The following is a 20,846-nucleotide window of genomic DNA, read 5'->3' as shown; positions in this document are numbered from 1 at the left end:
AGATTGAAATACAAGTACCAAAATGGGTATGATGTTAATGTGAAAATTGAAATCATTTTGAAGTGAGCTCCATTTCAACCTACAACATATTCGTGCTCTTTTGACAAAGCAAGTTGCCAACTTACCATGAACTCAATTTTTTTCATACTGCATTCTGCAAACATTCAGTGTTCAGCTTTGGCATTATTATCATTCAGAGTTTGTGGTACCATTGTCTCTTCAACTTAAACTAAGACTGTTAGACTATATTAAACCGATCTCCTTCTTGGAATCACAGTGATTAGAGCTACAGTTGTAACATATTGATAGCGATCTACCTTAGCTTCCTTTTCATTCCACCCGATAGCTTGGATGATAAAGTGTTCGTCTTGTCAGTGAGTTGAATGTCACTTATCATCTCACTTACTTCACGCATGGCTTCATGCCCGAACTTGCCCTGGAAATCAAAAAGACATACTTATTATAGGACTTGCATCATTTGCTTAACTGGAAAGAAACAAGTCTAGGTTTTGGAAGAAGTAAAACTCTGTTACAAGAAAGTGGCTATTATTCAAGGAAATAGAGGAACCATTTTGGACCAGTCTAGCTGTTTTCCTTAGGTTTCTGGGAAACTGCCCACCTACCCCCTCCCCAAACCTAACATTAACCCTTACTTATCGCTTTGGGCGAAATGTTAGGTTTGGGGAGGGGTAAGTTGGCAGTTTCCCAGAAACCTACATTGATCCGAATCTCCACCTTAAATGGGTAATGAAGTCCCGAACACTTCTTCAAATAATTCCTCCAAATCTCCGAAGCTAATAGCCAAAAAGCCCTTCCCCCTCAACCAACCTTCTGATAAAATTTAAGTCAATTAAAGGCTTCTTTCAGACTTTTATAGTGTGTGGATTCAATTGTTTCATAGCTGAATAGATTTAATTGGTGGGCAACAGTTACGCCAAATTACATGGTATATATATAAAAAATGTAAGATCCGGTTGTTTCATACCTTTAAGTTTATAAAGAATTCAAGATGTTCCTTCACTGTCAGCCGGTCAAACAGTACATTGTGTTGGGGGCAGAGTCCCAGGCTCTCTCGAATAGCATCCATATCAGTAATGATACTGTTTCCATTGATGTGTGCGGACCCAGAGGAAGGTGGATATAAGCCTGTCAGCATGGATATTGTTGTTGTCTTGCCTGCTCCATTGTGTCCCAGAAGAGCTGTTATTTGGCCTTTGAAAATGTTTAGGGAAAGTTCATCTACAGCAACTTTGGATCCAGTAGACCCCTTTGAGCAAAAACAGGTCAAGAAATCGATTTAGATACGCTCCATTAGAAGGTACTTAAACATTACACGAATCATGATACAGTTAAACCTTGCATCGTGTACTATATTCAGTTGCTTAATTGGTCCCAAACAGGTCACGTTCATACAAACTCCACACACATGTATGCATCATGTACCATTGAATCTTCTTTATAAAGTGCGCACTTAAGTCAACATATTAGTGTATTGTAAGTAGGGCAAGTAGTCGCATCGCAAGCAGTTTTATGTGTTTGTTACAATTAATAAAAAAAAATTGTACACACTTTAAAGAGTTTCTGAATATTATGAAAATCCTGCGTCATCTCTGAGCTGGAACTTTACATTGAAGTTTCAACAACACTGACCTTGAACACTTTTCTGAGACCTTCGATAGAAACTCCAACAGGTAAATCAGGTTCTTCTTCAACGTTAGCAACATTTTCATCTGACAGCACTTTCATCTCCTAGCAACATATTAGAGCGCAAATAGTATCCATACAGTATATGTATCATGACACAATGTAAGTAAACAGCTAATTCTGCATAAATGTTATGTAGAGGATCATAATAAGAAACACTGCTGCAAGGTTTAAGGCTTTAGGTAGGTTAGTAGAGGACAGGTGAAAGAAAGCAGAGACACAGAGGCAGGGAGAACCCTTGATCAAGGCAGTTTACACCATTGCCAAAAAGCATGACAAATATTCAAATGCAAGCTATTTTCTTCTTGGTATGTGCAAATTGATTGGGGCTTTCTTTATAGAATGAACAGAAAACCCTTACAGGCGAAAGGAAAAATGAATACTAGAGAGGAAAAGGAAAAATGAATACCTTTTTTCAGAAAGTTTTTTTCAGGATTTTGAAAATAGTTAGAATACAGGGGGCGCTTTCCATTCGACCAAACATTCCGGAAATTTAGGAACAAGAGCGAATGGTACAGACATTTCCTCGGAAAAGTTCCAGAAAATGCGGAAAGTGTTGACTTTCCGAAATGAGAACCATGCATTCAGCCGAAAACTCCGGAAATTCCAGGAGCAAAATCGAATGGAACTGAAATTTTCCGGAAATTGTTTTCGAAAATTTGGGTCTACCTTGCGAGGTTGTCCTCTTTTCCGGAAATTTTGGAAAAACTACCATTTTACACTCAGCCCAAGTTCCCTTGGCAGAACATTTAGCGATTAAAGCAGCTGAAAGTAGCTACATGTGTTAAGAAAGCATCCTTGAAATCCGTGGTTAACTCGGTTGTTTTTCGTTGTTGTTTTGCAGGCGGCAGCAAAGAAATGTACAAATATTTATAACGGGCGTGCAGGCTACGCCATTGTATTGCTCATTAAACTTTTTGTTTGGCGACGTTTTCGTTGCTTGTGTGCCTTTTGAAAGGTTCCTGTTTTTGTGGCCACGATGTCATTCATCGCGGTTCATCAGCGCTTGGAATGCTTTTTATTTGCAAAAATATCGAGTTATATGTGCAGCAAACCTGCCACAGTGCATTATTTAAATGCACCGTAGAAATTTGCATATTAGACGCACTACCATATGCAAATTTTGTTTTGCACTCTGTGCAGTCAACCGGAAAAGTCAGAAAATGCTCTTCCATTCGCCACTGGCATTTTCCGGAAATTCAAACCAGAAATTTTGGTCGAATGGAAAGCGCCCAGGGTTTCTTACTGACTATTTTCCTACAAAAATCCAACTGTTGTCCACGGGAATTTTTATTCGAAAATGTTTTCTGAACATATATACCTGATTCACTGGCTTAATAAGCTGCAAACAGAAAAAAAAAATATTAATATATAAAAAGATTCAATTTCACTGAATTTCAATTGAAGAACAGAAGGAACATGTTAAAGATAACATACCCTATTATTACTATTTATAATCTTATGGTATTATCTCAGCCTTGAATATACGGCATTACTAGGATTATAAATACAGCTTATAAGCACACTGAACCAATCAACGTACAACTACATGAATTCTGCTGGAAAGTTGTGAGAGATAGCTACACGAAGAAATGTCACTTTAGAAGTGACAGTGAGATGGAAAGTAATTAAAGAAATAGAAAAGGGTGAAATGACCCACCATCCATCCCCACCCTATGAGAAATAGACTAAGAACTCCAAGGAAGAACTGAGCTCTTCATCCATTTTCTTTTAGATGTTCTTCTTAACTACATGTAACTACTGTATTTTAACACTCTGGCCGGTAGCCATCAACTATCTTCTGAAATATATTAATTACAAGTCTTTTATACATACAACATTGTCATGTGAGCGACCACACCAATATGACGGCTGACATGGAAAATAAAATGGCTTGGGAATTCCAAACTCTCCAGGAAATACTGCTTCTACATACCTAGTGAAAAGCAAAACTCCAAGCACTAAGAATAACAGGTCTGTTGCATAAACAAGCCACTGTATGATACTTTTATACTATACAATAACTAAGAGAATTTTGGTACGCTTATTGGTCCCAAGGTATGGTCGATGAGAGTATAGATCATGAAAATGTTCTCACCCCTCATGTAATGCGGTACAAATTGTGAAAAAACTGAGGAATTATTGTGACTTTTCCAAAACAGTCAGCTGCTATAAAGTTTCTCCACACATTTCCACACTTCAAATGGAAAAAAGTGATCTTTTAAGCTGTTAGATGCGCACACAATTTCGCGCTGATTTTCAATGTAATTCACTGGAAAATTGCGGTGTTATTGTATAAACAAATATTGACCAACGTTTTCCACAGTATACACCCTAATTATAGACCATTATATGTCCAAGACTTTGCAGTAAAACCACTTGCCTAACAGCCTGTGGTTTTTATGGCGTCATTTCTATGGTCTGTAAGAGTGTACTATACTATACTGTACATACTATACCAAGGCACTGCTCATTTGTATTTACAGTACCTACCAAGTAATAGTTGCATAAATTGCACATTGTGCTAACAGCATAAAGAACACCCAGGCCAAGTTAAAGTTTTCATCAGGTGAAGGAAAACCAGACACATCTTTCCACGAAATTCCAACTCCAAGGCTTTCAAATTTTGTAAACAGTTTGGCTGCAAGTCCCAAACATGTATTAGGCAAAAGGCACGCACCTGCCTTCTGTGACCTAAAAAAAGAGAAAGTAAGCAGGACTGTTGTGGCAAACTATGTTACAACAACAACAACCATTTTATTTTGCCAAATAAAATAGAAAATAAATTACAGCATAACATAAATTAACTAAAATAGGCAAAAAAAACTACTCAGAATAGAAATAAACTAATTAAAACGAGCTGAGTAGTTAAAAAAAATTAATTGCTTTGACAAGGTTGTACATAAAAGAAAACAAAAGTAAAATAAGACAAGTAATAAGTAATTAAGTACCATGCAGAAAAAATAAATAAATAAGTACAATGTAACTAAGTATGTATAAATAATAATTTAATTTAGAAAAGTAGGGAAAAAAGGGAACATGGGAAAAAAAGAAAAGACAGAAAAAAAAGTACCAGTTAATGTTTAAACTAAATGTTAACTGTAAAATGCAAAATATCTCAGTGTAAACTGAGATGACAGACAGACTTATAGCCAGGATTTAAAAGTGGGAGTCCAAAATTTTTATAAGGCCTGACTTTGCCCCCATTGGAGGGCCTGAGGAGCATGCCGTGCAACTGAGGTGTTTGCAAAAAAAAGCTCTGTATGCCGTTATTCATATCAATTTTCTCTGAAAAACGGTGGTCGATAGGACTCCTGGACTCCCACCTGGCTAAAAGCCTGATGACAGATCTAAGATATATTGAGGAAAAGAACTGGGAACCGTGGCCACTTTTTAAATAAGTAAGACAAAGTATTAGATGCCACTGTTTACTGCGATAAAACAGTCCCTATTTGTCATCTTCTGAGGACAACAATTTTAATTATTCTATTACCTGGTTAATGCTTTGTACTTCTCTTCATCAAAAATTGCGAAGTATGGCACCAATGTTGCAATCCAAATTAAGGCACCAAGAAGCATACCAAGAACAGGGCGTGAGAAAAACACACTGAAAAACACATTGTTCAAAAACCATTGTTACAACAAGATGTATTTGGTAATTTGTAATTTTTATCGCGTTTTTTTTTTTATCTTTTACTATTTTTTAAGAAAAATGTTAACAAAAATTAATATAATGCAAAGAAAAAAGTTGAAAATCGTCAAGGTAGAGGAAGAGCAAATTTCACAAAATACTAACAGATCTGTAATTTGCAAACTGGATCACTTCTGGCCCACCCGGAGTACAAGCAAACTTTACTTACCTTAAACAGAAGCAGAATAAGATGCTGGCAATGAGGTACAGGAGGAAGAAAACGAAGATAACACTTGGATCTGATTGCTTGAACACAAGGACCTACCAAAAAAAACCTTTGGTGTTTCTTTTGTTTCATTAATAAATACTTCCAGTGGAAGTCCATGGACTAGTTATCAATTAAATGCAAGCAAAAATAAATACCTGTCACTTTTATAAAGATGTGTTATGGGAAGCTGAGATAATAGCTGACAGTCCTTTAGGATAAACATTTCACCTGGCACGGTTTTGGTTGATAAATATAACTGCCCATTGATTAATGTAACAGTTATTCATAATTTCAGTGTCCATTTTGGAAGTAACTTTGTTCAGAAAATTTAAGTTGAATCTTATTTTCACAAGACATAATAAAATTATAAAGTTTCGTTTTTGAGGACAATTGAGTGGCAGAGTGAGAAAAGCAGTCGACAAGAAGGCTTATTGCTTTAAAAACTGAACTCTTTGTTAAGCACTTAATTGATAGATTTGATAGATTTTGTTATCTGGTGGCTAATTTTATTCCCAACATACATTACCTTGAGGACAATAACGAAAAGTATGCCAGAGATGAGAAGAAACAACAGGTTTTTAGTGAACCATGCACACCAGTGCACCCAGTTAGCAAGTCCCATCATTTTCATGGATTCTTTCAAACGATTCTGTTTCTCAAAAACCAGCTCCTAACAATAAATAAAAACAAACAAAAACAAAATCAATGACAAACACCATGCAATGTATGATCTTTACACTCATCACCAATAGACGCCCTTGGGAACTGGTGCTTTACAGGTTGGTGGGGGGCCTGAGCAATTCAGGCACAGCAGGAAGGTATCCATGGCAACCCTGCAATCAGGAACCGCCTCCTGAAGCAGCCACCAACTGGCACCGTCACACTGAAAAGACTTATTTCAGTGGGAATACTTAACTGACCCTAAACTTACCTAACATGGACGGATCAAAACTGACCAATTACTATTGACAAACTTTACACGAGTCTTACAGCCAATAACATCACAGCTAAACTGACCAATCAACTTCGACTGACAACAACTTTTCACTCGACTCTGAAAATGACTTCCGCTCAGATTGTCGAAAGTCAGTCACCAACAACAGTTCTTCTGAGAACTACTCTCATCCAGACAATCACACTATACAACCTACTGATACTACTGGGTTCAAACCATTAATTTTACTATATTAATGATAACAGTATGTAACCCAACCATTTTTAAAACCAAAAAACAAAAACATTTTTTAGATTACAAAGCTGTCACCCCACAAAATCCCACAGAAGGATTTATTTTATCATCTAGAATGTATGGTATGTTTGTTTTTTACGCAGTTTTCGGTGGAATGCGAACTCTGAAATTCAAAATCCAACTAACAATTGCCTTTATTCGCTGCCGTCAATCATAATAGTGGCGACAATCATTGAACCACGAACAATGGAAACAAATAAAATGGATAGAAATCTGCCAATCACAACTGACAGACGAGACCTTTTGACCCAGTTGAAGTGAACTTCTCTTTCCTGAGAGGTCTGCTTACTAGATGATTGACAGCAGCAAAACGCCTTAACCGTTGGTTGGCAGGATTGAATTTTAGAGTTGGCATATCACTGAAAACTGCAATAATGAACTTTTAATTACTTATTTTAATTATACCTTGATAACTGTCATGCATGAGTACATCAAGCCTAGCGTGACCAACAGCGGCATCATGAGGGCAATTAATTGCATTACCCAGTCATACTTTGGCTCTGTATAGCCTGGGTAAGGAAATTGCTGCAACAGAAATAAATAACAAAAAATATAACTAAATTACAATAATTAATTTATATTAAACATTTACAAATTATATAATACCGGTAATTTAATTTCAAAAGCAGCTTTTAACATAACCCTGAATTGTGGCATTGTCAATCACACCATCATGATTATGAAAATAAAAAGTGGTGGTAGAACAAAATGCTTATAAGCTAAGTAAGGGTTTTGATATACATATGTAGGCAAGTAAAAATAAACGATAATAACGAACGAGCCATGACGACTCCGAAACGTCGTTCGTTTTTACTTGCCTATGTAGAACAAAATGGATGCCAGAAATCAAAAGAGTATGATGAAATAAAATAACTAAGATGAAACCCCCAGGGTGTGTAACTATATTGTACATTATATACTATATACAAGGCTAAAAAGAGTTAAAAATGGTAAAATTAAAATGACAAAACCAAACGTTTTCGGCTGTTTGCCATCATCAGGGTGCCGGTCGATCACCCTGATGATGGCAAACAGCCGAAAACGTTTGGTTTTATCATTTTAATTTTACCATTTTTAACTCTTTTTAGCCTGGTATATAGTATATATTTTATAAAGCGAACATTATGGACATCTCTTGTACATTAAGTACCGCAGTATATGGGTCATCCAACTGAAAGATTCCAAATTCTTTGGCAACGTGGTGCAAAACCATTTATCAATGAGAAAATCTACATCTTTCACACAAAATCATTCAACGTTAATTTTTACGCAGTTGAAAAATCTTAATTTTTACCATGAAAGAGTAACTCTTGGCTGTCAGTATATGTACACATATGCATAAATGATAATAATCCTTTCTTTTTATTCACCTTCATTTCCACTGGAATTGTAAGTTCAGAGTTAGCATGGCTTTGTATAATGGCCATATCCACTGCATACTGTAGCGGTAAAAACTGGTGATCATACCTACTCCTGCAATGTTAATAAAAGTTACATTGTAAATCAGGGCCATAATTAGCAAGAGGCAAGACGAGGCACTTGCCTCGTCTAGATTTTCACCCAAAATTAAAGACAAAAATTAATAGCTTTTTTGGGGGGAAAATAATCTGCAGTTGGACAAGATTGATTTTTCTCAAGAAATACATTATGAATAATGTATCTGAAAGAGTTTCAGAGCTTCTAGTTTTCAAAATTTTCTGGAGGTCATGCCCCCAGAACCCCCTAGCAAGATCTTTCCTCGCCTATGGCAAAGGTCTGGTTACGGCCCTGTAAATAATATTAATGATTAATGTCATGGTACCCCCCTTAGGTATGTTAATTGCTTTGAAAATGAAAATTATCTCGGAAGCCAATCTTCGATTTTTGCCTAACTACACCGGTACCATAATGATCACATAAAAGTCAACATAGCTGGGCCGAATGCCTGTCTGCTTATGGCACTGCATGCATTACAAAAATGAACCCATTTAATCAACCAAGATTGTAGCACATGCAGTTCCTTGAACATTTTCATTTTAGGGTAAGGCAGGAAACCTTAAGAACACAATAATTATATAACACTAACTATTCAATGAACATGTATTAAAAACAATAAAAATTCAACTATTAAGTTTACAAGGTTTCTGTTCATTTGAGTGTTTTAATGGCTGGTTTATTTATTTTATGATATTAATCCTTTCTTTTTATTCACCTTCATTTTCATTTTCTGAGTAATGTTAATATCATTTCATAAATTCAGTTATAACATTACATTTAGAATACTGCCCCCATTAACGTCATTTCTTTAATTTAAATATTATTTTAATAACATGCTCATGTAGTAATCAAATAGTATCATTACCAGCTTCTGGGACCAACACGCTGATAACTTGGATACGCCGAGTCTGTATCCCAATATCCTGGGAGGCGAATTGCATATCTGACTTTCTTGGGAAGTTTGTTTTCTTCATCAGTGTAAAATTCAATGGCTGAAACAATGCAGTTTATGGCTCATGCTATCACAACATTAACACCTAATTCTTACTGGTTTCAGATGAAACATGTCAGTTAAGTAAAGTCACCATGAATATTATTTTAACAAGATAATTTAAAAAGACAATAATAATGTGACCTTTCACGCGAAAACGTACACTAACGACTTTCCTTTTTTATACGGGATCCCGTTTACAACCCGTTGTAAAGTGTAAAATTCAATGGCTGAAACAATGCAATTTATGGCTCATGCTATCAGATGAAACATGTGAGTTAAGTAAAGTCACCATGAATATTATTTTAACAATCTGATAATTTAAAAAGACAATAATAAATTACTTTAAATTTGTTAGAAAATGATCTTTGTTTGCTATTACTTTAAGAAACAACTGAGTGTGGATAGAAATTACCTTTTTGAATGAAGAACACTTAAATACATAAATTAATGTTTATCATGATGAGTAACATGAAGTGATTTCATTTATGTAACAAATGAATAAATTATTAAATTTCCTTAGTTTCACTTGAACATCCAATCTTTTTAGACAACTATTTTATTTTAAAAAAGTTGACTAAATGAAATTTAACATTTATTTGGTTTACAAAACAAAATAATAGAGAGTAGTAAAAGATTAAGCATCGCAAGGCAGTGGCCTGCTGTAATCATAATGGCTGTTACTTGGATCTAGTAAGGAATAAAATAATACTCTTCAAGGACCGTACTTTGTTAACAACAACCTTCACAGTGACCCCTCTGATTTCTCTCCTTTACCCCTCACACTTACAACAACCTCTTCACCCCTGACCCTTAATTCCAATGCATGGTCTCACTCCTCTCCCCTCACTCCCTACCCCTTTTCCCCAACTGACCTCAAACCTTACCGCCCACTTCTCCCCCTACCCCTTACTCTTACTCTATTTTTTTCACTTCCATCTCTTATTTTTAACTCCTCACCCCTCTCCCCCCACTCCTTAACCCTCACTTCTTCCTCTGAACCCCTGACACTTACTCTACCCTCTTCACTCCTGCCCCTCCATTCTTACTGCTTACCCATCTTCCCTCACTCCATAACCAGGCCCTTCTCCCACTTCTTAACCCATACCCCTCTGTTCTCCCCTCTACCACTTACTCTAGCTTACTCTTCATTGATTCCTGCTTCTCACCTGCTATCCATTGATTCTTGCTTCTCACCCTGTCCTCTCCCCTCACTCCATAACCCTCTCCCCTCACCTCTTGCCCTCACTTCTTCCCTCTACCACTCACTTGTACTCAGTCTCTACAGTACCCTTTTTAGCTGTCTCTCAATTTTTGCTCCTCACTCATCCACCTCTCTCCTCACTCCTTAACCCTCTCCTCTCACCCCTCACCCCTTGCCCTTCACTTCCACTTATAATGTCCAGGATTGAACACATGTATTGTTTATTTAGTACTTCATGTTTGACTTCAATTGTTATTTGACATTTCCATATTACTTCCTATTTGACAGAATTTGGTGTGTTTTGATTGGCGAACTTTTATTAATGAGGACACTATGTGATGCCTGTCATAAGGAATGTGCATCTCATTAGCGTTCAATCCTGGACATATCTGTTCACTTCTCACTATTACTCTACCGGACCCTCTTCACTCCTATCCCTCAATTCTTACTTCTCACTACTGTCTATTAAAAAATAAATTCTCTCCTCACTTCTTAACCCTCTCCACTATCCTCTCCATCTTAATTTCCCTTCACTAGATCACTCTACCCTCTTCACTCCTATTCATCAATTCTTACTCCTCGCACATCTCCCCTCAGCTTCTTAACCATCTCCCCTCAATTCTTAACCCTCTCCTTTTACTCCTCAACCCTTAATTACCCCTCACTTCTCCCTATTAACCCCGTACTCTCAGATCTTGCTCTACCCTCTTCACTCGTATCACTCATTCTTGTTTCTTGCCTTTCTCTCCTCACTCCCTAATCCTCTCTCCTCACTCGATCCTCAACCCTTCCCCCTCACTCTTACTGAATACTCTACCTTTTTCACTTCTTGATCCTCTTCGGATCCCTGACTTAAATATTATATGTTGTTTATTATCCATGTTGATCTGTACAATGTACAGTATGTATGCATTATACATGTACATGTAGAAAAGGTATAATCATAACAATTCATCTACATCTACATCTACATAGTGGGGGGTCTTGCAAAAGGAGACAAGCTCCCATGTATGATGACATTCACTATATTTGTTCATTAAACCAACTAACATATCTAACACCTGTAGTTATTAAATAATGCATATCTTTATGGAGAAGAGTGTATAATTAATGAAGAGTTTTTTTTAATAAACATGCAGTATAAAATAAAAGATGCAAACCTCCAAAATACTTTTCACGATTTGCTGATACCTCTGCAGCCATGTTAGCACCAGACGACCATTTCTTTCCCGTTGTAACACTTTGGTTGACTGCTCTCAACCCGGTGATGTTCTCCACCTTTGCCATCAACTCTGACACTATAGAACCAATTAAATGCCTTTTTCATTTTTAATTGTCAACAAGATCTTTAAAGTCAAGAAACGTGATAATTGTGAACATCCTACTCTTGCTTATGTTGTAACACAGAACTAAATCCCACATAAATAATTCATGTAACATTAAAATTATTGTAATGCCACCCACTTCCTTCTTTTTTTCTATTCTTTTTTTTTTACTCTTTCTTCCATCCTCCTTTCCTCTCTTCCAGATGCTACATGTATGTGTTTTTATTAAAAACTAGCCATGGTATATTAATATATTGCAATATCTGAGTTTTGATTGGTTAACAGGCCATGGTATATGAGCTCATAATTTAAACCAATAAAACACAAAAATAGTATGTGTACACGTTCAGAGAGAACGGTCCTGGGAGCTCAAATAATGTAGTTCTCAATTATTCTACTAAAAATATGCTCTTGTTGGATATGAGATATAGTTATATCTATTAGCCAACTCGGCACTATAACTTGCCTTGTTGGCTATCAACTTCACCTTAATATTGAACCCTTGCTCATGGAAGTAATGTGCCCACAAAACAGGTCAAATGTAAGTTGACAGTCACTTGAAACTTGAACGAATCAACTAAATGTTCAACCACTTAGATCCTCCAAACGTTGAAAGCCCCATGTATCAAGCAGGCCTTAAATTGAGAACTTGGAGTCTCGAGTTGAGTGATTCAAGTTTTGAAACAAAAAAAAAGAAACTTACAATGACGATTGTATCACTTGATTCACAAGTACCGGTATATTACAATTTACATGTATTAGTGCATAGGCATAGGGATTACTTTCTTTGATAAACTTTCTGATTTTTCCACAAACTCTCATAAACTTTGTGATTAGCCTTTCAGGAAAGAACAAAGATTCTTACTGAGACATGCATGGCTAAATTTGGGAATGTGACTAATGCAATTTTGTGACATGTCTTTAACCAACATACATTATTAAATTTAAACCAAGTGTTGCAACAAGAAAGATATAGGTCGTGAAGTATGATCGTCCGGGTGAGAGTAGTTCTGAGAAGAACTGTTGTTGGTGACTGACGTTTCGACAACCTGAGCGGAAGTCATCTTCAGAGTCAAGTGAAAAGTTGTTGTCAGTCGATGTTGTTATAAGTCTGGTCCGTTGATGTTGATTGGTCAGTTTAGCCGTGATGTTATTGGCTGTAAGACTCGTGTAAAAACTGACAGTAAAAAACTGACCAATCAACATCAAAGGACCAGACTTATAACAACATCGACTGACAACAACTTTTCACTTGACTCTGAAGATGACTTCCGCTCAGGTTGTCGAAACGTCAGTCACCAACAACAGTTCTTCTCAGAACTACTCTCACCCGGACGATCATACTTCACGACCTACTGATACTCCTGGGTTCAAACCATTTACTATAAGAAAGATATAGAAAGATGTACCTGTGCTGGTTGCTGGGTAGAATGCTACTGGCCTCACATTACGTAAGCTTGATCCACGGAACTCAACTGATGAAGTCTCAAACAAGGCTGCAAGACATTTTCTTTGATTTAGTCCTTATAAATAAAAAAGTAAATTATATTAAATGTTTATATTATATTAGGTAGATACCCTATTTATTCAAATAAGCACCCAACCTCGAATAAGTGCATGCCCACCTCGAATAAGCAGCCACCTTTAAGGTAAGAAAAGTTACTAAGCGCCCAGCCTCAAATAAGCGCCCACCCTTCCCCCCCCCCCTCACTCCCTCGCTAATTGACCTTAGTGAAAATGAGATTGAAATTGACTTAGTTGTACTAACTAAAGACACTTCCCTGCCAAAGACCGAGTTTTTTAGTATTTTACAGAAATACTGTCTATGAACAGTTAAAATTCTGCTTTGGACATCTTCGCATTTTGTTGTTATTTGTTGTTTTGTTGCAAAATAAACTCATTACTTGCTGAAAATGATAAAAATTTAATAAGCGCCCAGCCTCGAATAAGCGCTCACCTCGAATAAGCGCCCACCTCGAATAAGCGCCCACTCTAATGACCCAAAAATTTAATAAGCGCCCAGGGCGCTTAATCCAATAAATATGGTATTTAATGTAGTACATTATACCTCAGAGTCTAATTAAGGTGGCTCGTACCAGTTTTCAGGTTTTTGACTGTGCGACGTTTGGAAGAAAATGGCCAAAAAAATAATTAAAGATCGTAACAAAATTTTTGTATAATTAAATTACCCATTGTGTTGTTGATCCAAAATACCAATAATTACGTCATCAGTGGTTACTATGGCAACGGTAGGCAATGATTTTTTTGGACCCTTTTTCAGCTTCCAGTGCTTATATCTTGAAAACTAACTCGATGACCCCCATTTTTTTTCTCGTGATAACTTTAAGCATATGAAAAAGAAACTGTATAATTATTTTAAAAAAATTCTACGAAGCGGATTTTTTGCAAATGCAAAAAAGAGCAATTTGTAAGTAATTAAAAATTCCTTTCGTAGAATTTTTTTAGATTTTTTCTGGCGTTTCCTTTACATAAAAGGAAAATATTAGGGCAATAAAAAATAGGGGTCATCGGGTTAGTTTTCTTGCTAAAGCCTTCGCGAACTCAATAATTCCCACGCGCGTTTCCGCGCACTTTAAAATTTCGATTTTAAAAGTTTGGTATTTACTCATGCTCAGTTCTGACTACCGCTGATCTTTGCGGGCACATACGCGCGCAACGCGCGTGGACTTCCCCTCGCTTTGTCTGCGAAACTTTTCGGCTCAGGATTTCATGGGATTTAGCCAGTTTCAGTTAGCGCCAGTTGTGCCTCTTTGGTCTTACTGTTTAGTATTTCTTTGTCTGAATAATCATGTGTTTGAAAGCGAACTCAAATAAGCTGAAACGAAAAAAGTGGAATTGAGTCACGATCTCCGACAAGATCGATCGTAGCACATGCGAATTTGCTTTTGTAACTCGAGCAGCGAGATCCGAAAACATTTTAACTGTCGAACATTAAGTTGACTTAAAATGTTCTTGTTGAAAAAACTTCAGTTGAACGCGGAATTTCTTTCTCAAAATGAAGAAAAGCAACCTCGCACTCGGCCGCCATGTTTGTTTTCCTTTTCAAATCTCGCGCGTGACTCGTGGGCATGAAGCGTGACGCGCGCGCTAGTCACCAGACTTCCCACGCAAGAAAAACCGGTACGAGCCACCTTAAATTATCACTCAACTGTGCTTCACAAACATTTCATCAAAGTAATTTGGATTCACAAGAAGGGATATTCAAATGAAAACATTAAATTTGTCACTAAAGATACTATTGCAGTGAGGTACAATTGGATGAAAACTGCACTTTTACAAACTATACAACAATATATTACTGCCAATAAATTAAAATGTAATAATTCTTACAAAAACACTTCTTTTGCTCCTGAGATCTATCGTCATCTGCCCTGTAAAAAAGAGTTATATGATATAATTAATATATATAATTATAACTAATAATAATAATAATAATAATAATAATAATAATAACAACAACAAAAGGTTGTGTGATCTGATAAGAAATGTTATTGTTGACTGACCAGAAGTCATCGATCTTCAGCGACTAATTTATGGTGTAAACAAAACCAACAAACAAACTGCAGACATGTACAGAACAACTTAATGCCTGACCCTCTACAGTGTATGGTGCGCACTTGCACTGGGAATCAATTGGTAATTTTATTCATCAAAACATGCCTGCGCGAGATATGGCAACGATAATTGTAACTATCATGATTCCCTGCAGGCACGTGTCATATCGTAATCGGGCATTTGACCTGATAATATAAACAGATCAATAATATTGACCAACTATTGACAAACTGTACAGGAGTCTTACTGCCAATAACATCATGGCAAACAGACGCATTTGCATTAGGCAATTTCTTCCATTACTGGAGTCAGTAAGCCTTCGGCTTCGGCGGATAACACCCTCCTCGATCTGCATAATTCTACATATCATACTTAGCCTCATCTAATAATTGCTTATTGTCTATGATAAACATGCATAATTATTTCATTAAAATTAATATTAATTGACTGCAGTGAAAACATCTGATGGTTTGATCAGTACACACCCATCTAACACCTCTTATTTATTAAAAGAAACCTTTATATCACAGCTAAATATGCTAGCAGAGTACTTACAATGGAATCAAAATAAGTATTCCCATAACAGCGATCGGTATACCGATCTCAAATGCTGTTCCAATCGGCCTTCGTTTCTGTTGATTATGAAACGATCAAAACACAGAATTAGAACTACACAGCACTAGATTAGTTCGGCATGTGACAAATTTCGTCAACAGTTACTTACAACAGAATAAAACTCGTATTATTAAATCGCGACATCACAACTTTAATAGCGCTTGTTCTTACCTGGAGCAGAAAGTTTTTCCATATCAGCTGTCTAAACTGCCTAAAGCGGTTCGCCATTCTGGAATATTTGTTAGCGACTGTAAATTGAACGAGCTGCGCTTCTCTGTAGCAGCTAATAAAACGCTTTGTTAACTTTTCAACATAAAACAACAGCGAGCAAAGTCATTTGCAGCTTCAGGTCGCCATCAAGCGAGAAAATAACCTGCTTCAACATTTACGTGCAGGACGAATGACAACTTTCTTTATGCACGTAAAACCAGCTGTCCATACTTTATGTCGGTATCTTTTGCCAACAGCTACCCATGCGCGATTGTGCAGGTACGCCAGCTTGTCAAATTATTAAAATTAGAAACATGAATTTCCAAGTTTTTACATCCTCTTCCAAATTTGTTGTTTTTCAGCCAAGAAGAGAAGAACCCGCGAGGCTCGCAGGTCCGCTGTGATTGGACAATTTTAAGTGAACTCTATTGTTGATTGGCTAACCATAGAATTGATGCTCAGACCTCTCACGGCCAGATGAATCATGGAATAAAAACTGGAATGGCATCTCGGCCATCTCGTCCTAGAGTCCACGGAACGCGGACTCTGGGAACAGGGTTGGCATTGAGGGAGAACGACGCCAAATGTTTGGACAGGGACCCCCAAAAAGTCGTAAGGCTAGCTAAACCACAGCCCGAAAAGCCTCTTTTCATCTCTGCATAAAAAAGAGAGAGGTCCAGAAACTTTCTGCCTCTCCTTTTATCATTTTGTATTTTAATAGACTTTTTTGCAACGCGCCGCTGCCACAAACTAACCCTAGTGTCAAATCGACAGTTTGAACGTGATCCGCTGAGCTAAATCTTAAATTCAGATCAGAAAACTCTCGAGCGCTAAATAAAGCTTTCCTTTCTTTTAAACGGCAAACTCGCTAAAGTCACAACATCTCATTACACATAATTGGCAACCCTGGCAGGCTGGACAACTCTCTCTCATATAAACAATTTGTATCGCCTACCAGGGAGAACCTATGGCGTCCCACTATTGCACAGAGCAGGAGTTTCTCGGGTATTTTTAAAAGGCAGTAATGCGGGGTTTTTTTATATTTCTCGACCGATTAAAAACGACGACGTGACTGATAAAAGTAATATGTCCGCAAGGGTTGGAGGAACAGCGACTGAAAGTCTCAGCATTATAGAGTAAATTCTCTTTTCAAAATTACGGAAAAACCTCAACGAGAGTGACATCTACTCCCCCCACCTTGTACGTAAAAGGGTTAAGTTATCATACATCCTGTTACTTTACAACTAAAGACTGTTTATTTAAGCTCGCTCTAGACTGTTTATTGTAAAGCTTAGGCTTGCTTAAATTATACTAACGTTGTTTCATTCAATGCACTTTATGACAAAAAATTGATCATACTTTGTACTTTGCAGCAACTCTAGGACTGAGAACGGATAGTTCTTAATACTTGTGTTCTAATGCAAATGCTGCAATCTGATAGGCAGAGCTATCACATACAATCAGCCTTTAACGTGCAGTGACCGTCTCTTTTCCTCGACGTTTCTAAGAAAGTTAAGAAATATTTAAAATTTCTAGATAATTCAATTCCCTAAAGGCTACCTAAACAAACAACATTTTATCAAGCGGTGTAGACTAAAAGAAACAATACAAAGCTATAGGAATTGTTTTTAAATAAATACAATTGTTTTGAGTAAATGGGAACAGTGCTCCCCTGATCTCCCGATGGTTTTCATAGCTATAGGTATACACAAAGTAAACACGGCAGCATCATCAGCACAAGCACAAGAACGAACACACTCGTTTATATGTTGTTCTCACTAGGAGTCACCGTGACAGCATAAACACAATAGGAACAAACAGTTCTTGTTTTTTTAATGCTCACATTGGCCGTTTTTATGCTACAGACGATACAGTCGTGTCGTCTAGAAGTCTTTAACGTCTTAGACGTTAAAGCCGTCTGGTATAAAAACGAGACGCATTAAGCAGGCGGTTTTTCAGAAAAAATGGGTTCTACACTCGGAGGAAAATGGACACGAAGACGTTAAAGCCATCAGACGTCTGTCTTATTTACCGTTTTTATACTAGTTAACGGCGTCCCGTTTTTATACTAGACGCCTTTAACGTCTAAACGTTAAAGCTGTCCGTGAAAAACGTCGTCCATCTTACGAAAAGACGTTAAAGCCATCAGACGTTAAAGGCATCTGTCTTATTTACCGTTTTTATACCTGACGTTAAAGTCGATCGTCTCGAGACAGCTTTAACGTTAACGTTCCAGACGGCTTTAACGTCTCTAGCATAAAAACGGCCATCTATGCTTATAAGAAGTCGGTTCTTAATGGAGACAACATAAAAACAAGAGTTTTTCTTGTGCTTTAATATACTTGTGTTTACGTTACTGCTATCGCCGCTAGGTTATGCTTTTGCTATGTCCCTAGTGAAGTCTAGCCTTAAGTTTAGTAAAGCGGAGATACGCCTATAAGTGTTCATCGCTTTTCGGAACTATTTACGCCTTATATTAAATACTCTACAACTCTATACAGTCTCTATGAGAGTAACACATCAGAGATCGCGCTCTACCAGTGGCGGATCTAGGGGAGGGGTTAGTGGGGGCGGGGGGAGGTGGTCCGCTCCCTCCTTATTTTTGGTAAAAGACACTTTTTTAATGACTCCCCAGCTAAAGATTTTTAATTTGGGTGTACACACAAAAAATCCCCTCCCCCGCTTAGTTTAAGGTCTAGACCCGTCATCGACTACATCCACATTATTCAGAAAAAACTGAAAAGCATATTGATAAAACTCAGCATCAATAAAGAAAATGGCAACTTATGCAAATTGCCTGAGCAAATGAGACTTTCACAAGGATCGTAAAACCCCGAGACTTCAAACTTCTGCAAAGCAAAGGTAAGAGCGGACTTATTACACGTCGAATTAGCCATTCCATTTTCCTTGTCCTTATCCTTATCCTTATTCTTGTCCTTGTCCTTCTTAGTCAATCGTTCTCTGTAAATAACAGAAACTTCAGGAGCCTCGCAGTCATTTATCCTGGGATATTCGTTGGGTAGACAGGCCACAGCGCCGTCTATTGTAGTCTGTAAGTAAAATATAGGTCAGCTGGATGAGTTTTAAGAGGTATAAAGAAGAGATCGAAGAAAGAGTTTTTTTTTTTTGAAAAACCACCAGACAGTCGAACCCCCACGCAAGAGCACTCCAAGAGCACTTTTATTCCTCTAAATTTTACTAATCCTTTAAGAAAAACTATCTCCTCCCAAAAATCCCACAAAAATTTACAAAACACCGCAAAGCATAGATATAATTATGGGATAAGTGAAGCGTTTTTGGATTCCCTGAAACGCGAACGAGATATTTCCGTTAAACCCACATTTATAAGCATTGGAAAAACGGCTTTCAGGTTCAGCAACAGGGAAGAAGTAACACCATTCCATACTCAGTGCTTTTGGATATTTCTGTCCCCAAAGTCAAGTGTTGTTATTTTACATAACCTATCACTTTATAAATTTAGTGCTTTAGCAGAAAAGGCTCTATGCACTAGCACTATCAACTTGCTTGATTTTCTCATTTTTTCAACTTAAATAGGTAATTGTATTGGAAAAGTTTCATCCTTAACAAAGAAGTCAAAGGAAAGGAAGGAAGTTTTAGCGCCAAAAACGGGCCTGCGCCCTGCGGGTCACGTGTCCATAGTACTTTAAAGGTAAGAATATAGAAAGTGCAAAATAGTTTATTTAAAGCCATGCAGTAATGAAATTTGAAAAAATTTATATCGCCGTCGGCAAGAAACGACTGGCGAAATTCTCGTAGAAATTTTGTTCAAGTAAAGAAATTCAGTCAAGTCTCATTACTCTAAGTTGGCTAGCCAATAATAAGGAGGGGGAATGGGGGGGTCTGTCCTTCCCGCTTCCCGTATCTTATACACCCAGTTTCCGCCCTTTTCTTAGTGGTTACCGCCTGCCCTACATTTTTATCACAAAATATTACAAACGGTTGCAAAAACTTTCTCAATTTTTTTCCTGTTCACGAAATCTTGTGAATCCCTTTGCATTTATCGTTCTTTCTTCTCCCACCTCCCGTGCACCAAGCCTCCTGCCTCCTTTTCTCCCGGGCTCCCGCCCCCTGTCCTCCTCCACATACTACAATTCGGAATTCGAAACAACAGTGAAATCAAGGATAGCAATTATATGCACTTACAGTTTCAGAAAATGTCACGGCATAGTGACTACCAAACTGGCAGACAGGAGCAAAACCATCCCTTTCGTCATTGACACAGCTAATGATAGCATCGATATCATCATCAGCCGAGAACTTTGTGATGTCGAACTTGAGCTCAAGGACTGTCTCGTCAATATCGTCTTTAGTTTTGTATTTTTCTCTGTTTTCACGGCACTGGTCAAGGGTCTGTTCGCCATAGTTCTCGTTTCCTGATTCAGTGTCGGCACAAAACTGCCAGTTTGTAATCTGTAAGTTAGAATAAAAGGTCACAAATGCTTATCTGTAACCTCATCACTTATAACCTGATTAACCATTCTCGTCCCCAGTGTGACTCAGCCGGGGCACGGGAAACAAGTAGCTCAGGGGACACATGATTTGATTGGCTACAATTTTAACAAAGAGAATTTAAATC

At 37.4% G+C, this 20,846-nt stretch overlaps 1 protein-coding gene across 1 annotated transcript in view; it reads right to left on the bottom strand.

Annotated features, from left to right (window-relative positions):
- The window catches only part of LOC144629776 (phospholipid-transporting ATPase ABCA3-like), a 35,688-nt gene extending 19,154 nt beyond the window's left edge, over positions 1-16,534 (bottom strand). The window contains exons 1-17 of the mRNA XM_078487984.1: positions 16,211-16,534; positions 15,980-16,056; positions 15,200-15,240; positions 13,258-13,344; positions 11,684-11,821; positions 9,194-9,320; positions 8,223-8,325; positions 7,258-7,377; positions 6,130-6,273; positions 5,565-5,656; positions 5,198-5,311; positions 4,198-4,398; positions 3,541-3,640; positions 3,026-3,046; positions 1,651-1,749; positions 986-1,267; positions 318-436 (exon numbers count right to left, since the gene is read on the bottom strand). Of these exons, the coding sequence (XP_078344110.1) occupies positions 318-436; positions 986-1,267; positions 1,651-1,749; positions 3,026-3,046; positions 3,541-3,640; positions 4,198-4,398; positions 5,198-5,311; positions 5,565-5,656; positions 6,130-6,273; positions 7,258-7,377; positions 8,223-8,325; positions 9,194-9,320; positions 11,684-11,821; positions 13,258-13,344; positions 15,200-15,240; positions 15,980-16,056; positions 16,211-16,267 (1,922 nt within the window). The 5' untranslated portion in view covers positions 16,268-16,534. The remainder of the gene's footprint in view (positions 1-317; positions 437-985; positions 1,268-1,650; positions 1,750-3,025; positions 3,047-3,540; positions 3,641-4,197; positions 4,399-5,197; positions 5,312-5,564; positions 5,657-6,129; positions 6,274-7,257; positions 7,378-8,222; positions 8,326-9,193; positions 9,321-11,683; positions 11,822-13,257; positions 13,345-15,199; positions 15,241-15,979; positions 16,057-16,210) is intronic.
- Between the last annotated feature and the right edge of the window lie 4,312 nt (positions 16,535-20,846).

Source organism: Oculina patagonica, chromosome 11 (assembly GCF_052425735.1).
Source record: "Oculina patagonica isolate OP01 chromosome 11, crgOcupat, whole genome shotgun sequence".
Lineage (NCBI taxonomy): Eukaryota > Metazoa > Cnidaria > Anthozoa > Scleractinia > Oculinidae > Oculina > Oculina patagonica.
Note: the sequence above shows the minus strand (reverse complement) of the source record. Positions and strands in the feature narration are given on the sequence as shown.